This window comes from Ovis canadensis, chromosome 2, assembly GCF_042477335.2.
Source record: "Ovis canadensis isolate MfBH-ARS-UI-01 breed Bighorn chromosome 2, ARS-UI_OviCan_v2, whole genome shotgun sequence".
Lineage (NCBI taxonomy): Eukaryota > Metazoa > Chordata > Mammalia > Artiodactyla > Bovidae > Ovis > Ovis canadensis.
Genome location: NC_091246.1, coordinates 238,402,261 through 238,411,721, shown reverse-complemented (window position 1 = coordinate 238,411,721; position 9,461 = coordinate 238,402,261). Strand labels below are relative to the sequence as shown.

General features: G+C 37.3%; 1 protein-coding gene across 2 annotated transcripts in view; it reads right to left on the bottom strand.

Moving 5' to 3' along the window:
• PSMD1 (proteasome 26S subunit, non-ATPase 1) overlaps positions 1-9,461 on the bottom strand; it is an 83,288-nt gene that overhangs the window by 56,075 nt on the left and 17,752 nt on the right. For both annotated transcript variants that reach the window (XM_069578519.1, XM_069578518.1), the window contains exons 10-16: positions 9,116-9,204; positions 8,565-8,643; positions 7,788-7,961; positions 6,235-6,346; positions 5,035-5,231; positions 3,532-3,627; positions 1,484-1,548 (exon numbers count right to left, since the gene is read on the bottom strand). In XM_069578519.1, the coding sequence (XP_069434620.1) occupies positions 1,484-1,548; positions 3,532-3,627; positions 5,035-5,231; positions 6,235-6,346; positions 7,788-7,961; positions 8,565-8,643; positions 9,116-9,204 (812 nt within the window). The remainder of the gene's footprint in view (positions 1-1,483; positions 1,549-3,531; positions 3,628-5,034; positions 5,232-6,234; positions 6,347-7,787; positions 7,962-8,564; positions 8,644-9,115; positions 9,205-9,461) is intronic.

The following is a 9,461-nucleotide window of genomic DNA, read 5'->3' as shown; positions in this document are numbered from 1 at the left end:
TTTTATCAGATCTCAGAAAAGAAATCAATGAACACCTGATACTTCTATGAATTTACTAAAATCAGTAATAACCAATTAACCACATACTCTGTTTTAGAGGTACCAGACTAGTTGTTTAGTCACCAAGTTATATCCAACTCTTTTGCGACCCCATGTACCGTAGCCCTCCAGGCTTCTCTGTTCATAGAATTTCCCAGGCAAGAAAACCAGATCTGTATAAATACCACATCTTCAGGATTTAGTGAAAGCTCTCCAGTGTCTTTGTGAACAAGCTGGACAAATGAGGGTTAGAGGATAATACACTGAAGGAGATTAGTATTTTGTTAAACAACCTCCTTCAAAAAAACTGACTGGTGAAAGGAGAAACCTATTAGCATGCTATATGGATCTGTGCTTTGCTGTTTTAGCCAACATTTTTACCAAAATAGGAAAAAAGTATTTAGTGTCTGCAGTAAATGGCGAACTCTGCATCTTAGAGATGGTTCTCTAACCAGTTCAGTGGATGTTGAATGAATATTTGTTGGAAAAAATATATATGTATATATATTTGTTGAATTACATTACAATCTTTACAACAAAGGTTCATTCCAGGAACTTGGGGTAGAAAATCTGTACCAGAGATTAAAAGAACATGAAACTCATCTTACTTGTTCCTTCAGATTCCCATCCCTACATTACAGTGCAATTTCATCACAATATCCAATATCCAGCAGTATCCAAAAAAAGAGCTGAAAGAAGTACTTTTAATTTTCCTGTGTTGCACTTTAAAGTACCTTAGGGGAAAGAAACTATGCGAGATCAGAGAGCAGAACTATTTTAAGAGGTGTTATTGTACCTACCGCCACTATTACAATTGCCACTGCTCACACCCACTTGACTAGCACTTACTAGTGCCAGATACCATTCTAAGGGCTTTAGATATATTAACTCACTTAATTGTCAAAAAAGTCTTAGATACTATTACTCTACCTCTTTTACTAAATTTTACAAATGAGGAATCTGAAATTCAAAGAGGCTAAGTAACAAGCTCTAAGTCACTCAGAGTTTGAGTGACTCAGTAAGTGGCACAGCCAAGATTCAATTCTGTCAGGTTGGTTTCAGAGTGTGTCCCCTAGATCACAACCATACTATAATGCCACAGGCATCTCGATATCTGCAAAATTTTCACTCTTCTGCATTTTAACAAAGCCTATTACTTTTCACTCTCATTAAAGAGCTTCAAGAACTCTACACGGTATGAAAGATAGCATCCCATTTGAATTACCAATATATCAATACATGAGAAGTGGACTACTACTTCTCAGATAGCATCCCAATCTCTCGAAACATACTGGCTTCTTTTTCAGAGGAACAACACTAATTTTATTATTAAATGGTCCACATTCTGAACTTAGATAGATTTCTCAGAGAGTTAGTTGCTGTGTAACTACTAATTACACATAGAAACGGAATATAAACAGAATCAGAAATTAGAAATTATTACCTGAAGAGAATGAACCCAAGTGATTCTACTGCTGCCCTCCTGACGTCATCATTAACATCGCTTACCTAGGAAAAATTTCAAAGGATGATTATATTATATACTACATGCATTCTATTACTGCAATCATTATATTATATGCATTCTATTGCTAGAATAAACTGATATGAGTGGCTCACATCATTTAAATGTAAATTAGATCTTATTTGTATATTATACCGTAGCTATCTTCCTATTCACAGTTTCACTTTCAGCAGTTTCAGTTACCCACAATCAACTGTGGTCTGAATTTATTTATTGAATGGAAATTTCCAGAAATAACTCACAAGTTTTAAACTGCATGCATTCTAAGTATCAAGATGAAATCTCATGCTGTCCCACTCTGTCCCACCTGGGATATAACCCTTTGGTCAGTGTATCCAAGCTGTATTTGTTATCTACCCACCAATCACTTAGTTAACCCACTCATTTATCAGATCCACGGGGTTTTACAGTGCTTATATTCAAATAGCGTTCCCTGGTAGCTCATCTGGTAAAGAATCTGCCTGCAATGCAGGAGACCCTGGTTCGATTCCTGGGTTGGTAAGATCCCGTGGAGAAAGGACAGGCTACCCACTCCAGTATTCTAGTATTCTTGGGCTTCCCTGGTGGCTCAACTGGTAAAGAATCCACCTGGGTTCGATCCCTGGGTTGGGAAGATCCCCTGGAGGCGGGCATCCACTCCAGTATTCTTGCCTGGAGAATTCCTAGGGACAGAGGGGCCTAGTGGGCTGCAGTTCATAGGGTCACAAATAACCTCTAGTTTACTTAATAATGGTTACTTAAAGTTTATTATTGTTTACTTAATAATGGCTAAGTTTACTTAGTAAACTTACATTATTTAATTTACTTAATAATGGTTTACTTAATAAAGGTTATATTAGTTTACTTAATACTGGCCCCAAAGCACAGAAGTAGTGATACTGGCAATTCAAGTATTCTCTTACTATGCCTAATTTATAAATTAAACTTTATAACAAGTATGGATGTATATATGTATATGAAAAAACAGTATGTTTCAGTACTATCCATGGTTTCAGCCATCCATTGGTTGTTTAAGAACATATATCCATGTATAAGGCGGGGGGACTACTGTATTCCTCTATTAGAATGTCTTACCCAAATTTAGAAAGATTCAACTGAGAATTTCTTCATTTCAAGACTTAAAAGCCTTTACAGCTTGGTGAAGTTTAAGATCCAGGGATAGTTTTAAAGATTATTTCAGCTGTACCCATAGCATTTGTGGCCCACACCAAAAATCTAATCGTTCTGTCAATGTTGTTTAAAAAAAAATATGCCCTAAACTTAAGCAAAATACAAACATCTAGAACATACCACATGCTGCACTGATAAATAATAAATTGCTAATAAATACTATGTGATGTGAACATCTCTAGGAAGAAAACAATATTAACAGTACTAAACTCTTCCTTGCATAGGAAGATGATCTTGGGTCTACCTTTTCCCAGCACCAAGATGGTAGAAACGCCCTGGGTGGAGACACAGGGAATGTCCACTGTGTCATCAGACAACATTATTGAAAAACTACACCTGAATTGGGTGACTATGAGTGGAAAAACATGGGCACTGGCTCTCCTGCGCAGTGTGTCTCCTGTCACAGAGCATGTCCCTCAGGGTTACCTGGAAGCTAACTTCAGAGGCTGTAAAAAGAAGTTGTTTCTATTGTTCATCAGATTTTCCTACCCTGGGGTAGCTGCACACATTCACATGGTCTTGTCTCTTACTAACGAGGGTTTCCCTTGGAACAAAGTTCCAGAAGTTGCCCTGAATGACTTTAAGGATTTCTACTCAAATAAGACACACCATTACCTGGAAAAGCTAAGTGAACCTGGTGCTCGGTTATGGCTGACTGTATTCAGTGGAAGAGAATATGAATCTGAGACCACTGGTGGTGACTATGTGGTTGTGGGTGTTGTAGTCATCAACACATTGAGGGTCCATCTGCAAACTTTCCCTTTCATCTCTATACAAGAAAGGGTTAGAATACTTACAGCAACATGTAGCAGGCGTCGAATAGCTTTGTTGTTACCTGAGCCACAATAAGCCATGGCTACAGTATACATTCCAGATCGTCGAAGAATTGGATCCTAAGAAATAATTCAACATCATCAACTTATTTCAAATAGTAACTTCTTACAGGCTTAGCTGCATCCATAAGGGGAGCTGGTTTTAGGCAGAAAATGAACTAAAAGAGAACCGTTTTGTGGTTGGTAGTTTTCTAAAGGAATGGGGAAACTAAAGGCTCTAACATGGGAATAATTAACTACTTTTAATTCCCAGTATTCTGTGTAACATACCTATGCTGCCTCACACTTTTTAGGACGTATAAACTCAAGCCCAATACCAACTGCCCTATGATTCTTTCATTTGTCAAACAACAAAGAAGCCTGCTTCTAATTCTACATTCTAATTTGCTTTTTACCTTATCACTTAATTCTTGGGCACTGAGCAATGAGTGGAAGAGATATGGAGTTTGATGGCTGAGCAAAATAATTAGCAGTTTTATCAATAAACTATAGCAGTGGATTTTTTAAAGTCAGATTACAGAGGACAGTACTGGAAGATCCCCTGGAGAAGGAAATGGTAACCCACTACAGTATTCTTACCTAGAGAATCCCATGGACAGAGGAGCCTGGTGGACTACAGTCCACAGGGTCGCAAAGAGTCGGACACAACTGAGTGACTTCACTTTCACTTTCACCTACTATATGCAATATAGTAAAAATCGTTTCACTGTTGTAAAAACAAGAGACACACACACATCTTGTTTTTTGTTTTTACAACAGTAAAACAATTTTTACTATATTGTATATGGTAGGTAGACAAGACAGGGGCTTCCCTCGTGACTCAGTTGGTAAAGAATCTGCTTGCAATGCAGGAGACCCGGGTTCGATCCCCAGGTCAGGAAGATCCCCTGGAGAAGGAAATGGCAACCCACTCTAGTACTCTTGCCAGGAGAATTCCATGGATAGAGGAGCTGGGCAGGCTACAGTCCATGGGATTGCAAAGAGTCGGACACGATTGTGTGACTAACTTTCACTTTTCAGTTTTTCAAAAACAAGACAAAAGGCAAAGGAAAAAAAAACACATCCAAATAAATAAGTACAGAGATGGGCACTGTTTTGTGATGAAAAAACAATGAAGCAAACTTTGTATCCCATCAAATGTTTATGAAATCATCCCCAAAACATTATTTGTAAAATAAATCAACTTACAATTTCTAAAGAACTTTTCTAAATCTGCTTATTTGAAAACCACTGAAGTCTTAATCTCAAATTAGTCCTGCTCACCTCTTCTAATCAGTGTTTTTCTTGCCTAAATTTTATTAGGCTTTATATATCTTTTGAGAAGTTTCATCGATAAATGTACCTAGGAGTTATGATGGGAACAGAGATAATTTCTAGTCAAGGTTAAGTGTTTCTATAAATGTTGGATATAATAACTGAAGGGTGAGGAAAAGCAGGGAGGAAAGGATGAATAATATGTGATCTCACCTTATCACGGCAGAGAGATTCAATGAGAGCATCAGCCTCTTCCATCCTCCCGTACATCACTAACGCAATGCCAACTGCAAGACCACGGAGAATCTTCTCATGTTGAGTTTCCTGTGCATAGCCAACCATGTCCTCAATAGCCTGGGCATTTTTAGAGCCCAACATAACCAAACCTAGGGCCAAGCCAGCTGCTTCCCCTAGTGAGTAGAAAGCAAAACATTAAATAATAAGAGTTAAGTATATAAATAAAACATATTCTATTGGAAGTGCTAACTATTAATGTGGTCATGTATGGATGCGAGAGTTGGACTGTGAAGAAGGCTGAGCGCCGAAGAATTGATGCTTTTGAACTGTGGTGTTGGAGAAGACTCTTGAGAGTCCCTTGGACTGCAAGGAGATCCAACCAGTCCATTCTGAAGGAGATCAGCCCTGGGATTTCTTTGGAAGGAATGATGCTAAAGCTGAAACTCCAGTACTTTGGCTACCTCATGTGAAGAGTTGACTCACTGGAAAAGGCTCTGATGCTGGGAGGGATTGGGGGCAGGAGGAGAAGGGGACGACAGAGGATGAGATGGCTGGATGGCATCTCTGACTCAATGGACGTGAGTCTGAGTGAACTCCGGGAGTTGGTGATGGAGAGGGAGGCCTGGCATGCTGTAGCGATTCATGAGGTCGCAAAGAGTCGGACACGACTGAGCGACTGAACTGAACTGAACTATTAATAGCTATCAAAATAACCATCAGCTTCTGAAGCATTTTTTTCAAATCATCAGATATAAAGAAGGATAGTTTATATGGAAGTCCATCCATACATTTATACCTATTTTCCTTTTAAATTGTGATAGGATACATCATGAAATCCTGCAGTGATTTCAAATGAAATACTATGGCAATATTTTTTCTACATTATCACCAAGCAGCATAGATAGTCCCAGGATACAAGGAGATCGCGCTAATAAATTTCTATTTGCAAAAGTCAGTAATACAGACATACACACGAGATACACTATTTTTAGAAGCCTATATATCACAAAATATATTTTTATACGATGAATCTGATAAATGTGGCAAAATTAACTCCCTCTACAAGTAGAGAAATCTATTAGATTTTTAAGAGACCACAAAATATAGGCAGAAAACAAATGTTACAGTTACATTACTTAATCCTACAGTATGTCATCTTTGGAAAGAATCACTTACCTGTCACAGCATCATCCTGATAGAGGTTTGTTTTTAGCAAATCATACACATCCTGGCGTGCGGTCCCCATGGCAGCCAAACCAAGGCCTAGACTGCCACCATGCCGAACGATCTAGAGAAAAAGCACGGGCTCCATTTATCTGGTACACGGTACTTAAAATCCAACCTTTCATTGTACTTTCAAAATATATTGTGCTGTTGGCATGGAGAGCATTTGGCCTAGTGAATATTATCAAAGGATACAGAGGGTCAGTGGTAACCTCACAATTTCAGTTTCAAAAGAATGCTGCCTGCTGATATAAAATAATGGGGAGTTATAAACGACTGAGTGACTGAACTGAACTGAAGGAAATGAAGACAAAGTGGAGACAGTACAGCTCTCTTTTAATAAGTTTACACGAGAAGGGGAGGAGACAGATGACAACAACTAAGAGAGAGAAGCAACTGCAAGAAGAGTCTTTTTAGGATAGGTGAATATGCTTATGAACTGAGGGAGGAAGCACAGAGCAGAAAAAGGACCCTAATGGAACATGGTTACGAAGAAAGTGGGAGAAAATGGTGTCAAAAGCAAAAGTTAGTGACTCTAGAGAGGCCAATCAGATGCTCCTCTGGAATTTTAATCTTTCTTAAGCGGAATGACCCAAGGACCAAAAACATTTCAAGTTCATTTATCCTGACAGCAGAGCCCCGAAGGGATCATTCCATTAGTTCCCATTACCAAGATTCCCAGAATCACCCTGCTTTAACCTTTGTGAGAACTAGTTCACCAGCTTTCCTTTAATTATATAAGCTAGTTCCAATAAACTCCTTAAGTTGGTCAGCAGAGGTTTTTGTTGCTGGTAATCAAAAAGCTTTATCTGATAAGAAAATTTTTACCTGAGATCACCAGAAATTTAAGGCAGAGATATCTATAAATTATATAAGATTTGTGGATAGGGGCATATTAGCTGAGACAGACCATCCTACTGATCTCAGTCTTTTCACTGAAGTAGGAAAAGTTTTCTGGCTCACTGAGCTACTCTCCCAATAGCTTTTTAATAGAGACTACCCTAACATAAAGGTTTAAAAAGTCTAAACTCCTATGTCATGGCTCCTTAAAATAAAAACAGGGATGCTTAATAAGTTTTTCCAAAAGAGTTACATTTAAAAATCACCAAAAAGCTTACACAAGCAAGAATTCTGACTCCCAAAAGAGTACAGGCAATTTTGGAGGGGCTTTAGTTTCCTATAAAATAACAGAAAATCACTTATGTAACATAACAAGACTCTAAAGTGTCTTACAATGCATACAGTGAACATTTTATAAATATTGGATACTTTATTTCACTTTTCATACATAAGGTTTAAGGGACTGGAAACACAATTTTAGCTTATAGAGGAAGAGAGGAAATTACCTTTAAAAGATAAGATTCTATGAAAACAGTACTTTAGATCTGGGAATGTAGATTTGGAAATCCTACAAGATTTCTTCTATTCAGTGAAATAATTTGGCAAATATAATGTTTCCCTCATTCTTAAGTAATGGGAATTTAGTTGTGCATTATAATACTTACGTCATTGCTGGCATTCTTAAGCTGGTTAAGCAGATAGTCAATTATATCACCACCATGATTTGCATGGATGAGACCTAGTGCATAGAGACCTCCACCTTCCTGATAGGCTGACCCTGGAGAGGTGTCCTTGGGCAGGTATGTTGCCATTAACTGTAATGCTTCCTTCTCATGACCCTGTAAACGTGAGCCATCACAGAGGTGTCAGTAAAAGAAAGTGAGAGAAACATTTTCCATGACTACTGCTTTTTCTCCAGAGTGAAGGAGGAAGTGGAGTTCTCTCCTAAGCAACTTTATCACTCACAGGAGAAGACAGCTTTTAAGTGATCTTAAATCACATCCTAGTTAGAAACAAATGCTTCCATTTGCCTCCTCTTTGTTTTATAATATTTCCCCAAATTTATCTTAGACTCTGCAAATAATTATTTCAATTCATCTTTTAAGAAATGGCTTAGTCTTCACACAAAAAAGATGTCTACTTCTTATTAAAAATAAAAAACCACGCATTTATTTACTTTATCCTTTCCTGTATAAGGACTGACCTAATTTAACAAAATGTACTTGTCAATGCATTATAGTAAACATGTTTCTCTATTTTTTTTTTTTTTTTTTGCTGCACTACATAGCATCTGGGATCTTAATTCCCTGGTCTGTCCACTGAATTGGATGCTCCGAGTCTCAAGCACTGGACTGCCAGGGAAGCCCCTATTTTTTTGTTCCTTAACTCAAGAAAAATTGTTTCTGTTCTGATGCCTGCTCACAGAGATCAGTATGTATTACCTTATGAATCACACCCAAACTGGCTGTAGCTGTAAATTTTGCCCAATTAGTGGCTCTGGCTAACCATTCCAAGTTATCTCTGTAAGAAAACAAAATTTAGCATTATTACTGAAATGAATTTCATAAAGCTTTTTATAACACTAAAGTCAAAGCTCTAACATTTTTACCTTGAACTGTTAAAAATCATTTTACTTTATGGATTTCAAGTTACCGATGATTCTGTTTTACCTCTTAAGGCCTCTTAATATTCTGAGGACTCTCTAAAAACACATATGTAATTACATTATGAACAAAAGCAAAACTGTATCAAACTTCAGAGGTTAATATATTACATTAAAAAATCTGTATTCAAGGCAACTAATGAAGAAAATTAATTTTACCTCAAAACAGGTAGTTAAATGCAATGAAAAAAATTTATAAAATAGCAAAAGTAGAATTTAAAATTCAGAACTGGCAAGCAGGTAAAGTTTCCCACATCCATGTAATACTGCCAACAGAGTGTCTGTCAGAGACACTTTTAAACTGAAGTGGGAGCCTATGAGTACATTTACCTAAGAAACTGGTCACTGGTAGTGCCGCAGTGCATGAAAGAGTTTGCTATGACAGTTGCCGTATGACAGACAGAATTCCTTACTGCATCCTAAAAAATAAACACAGATATTTATCATTTGTATTCATACAAATGCAAGCTTGCATGTAAATACGCAATAAGAAGCACTATTTTGTGGTGAAAACATGAATAAACTGAATTAGCATTTAAAATATGAATCTTGGAAATTTCTTTATAAAGATTAAATAGCTAGCTTATTAAAAAACAGCAAGTCAAAAGTTTTACTTGTGGTCTTAACTTGAGGTCAATAGATTTCAGGTAAGAATTTAATAGTAGATATTCTAATT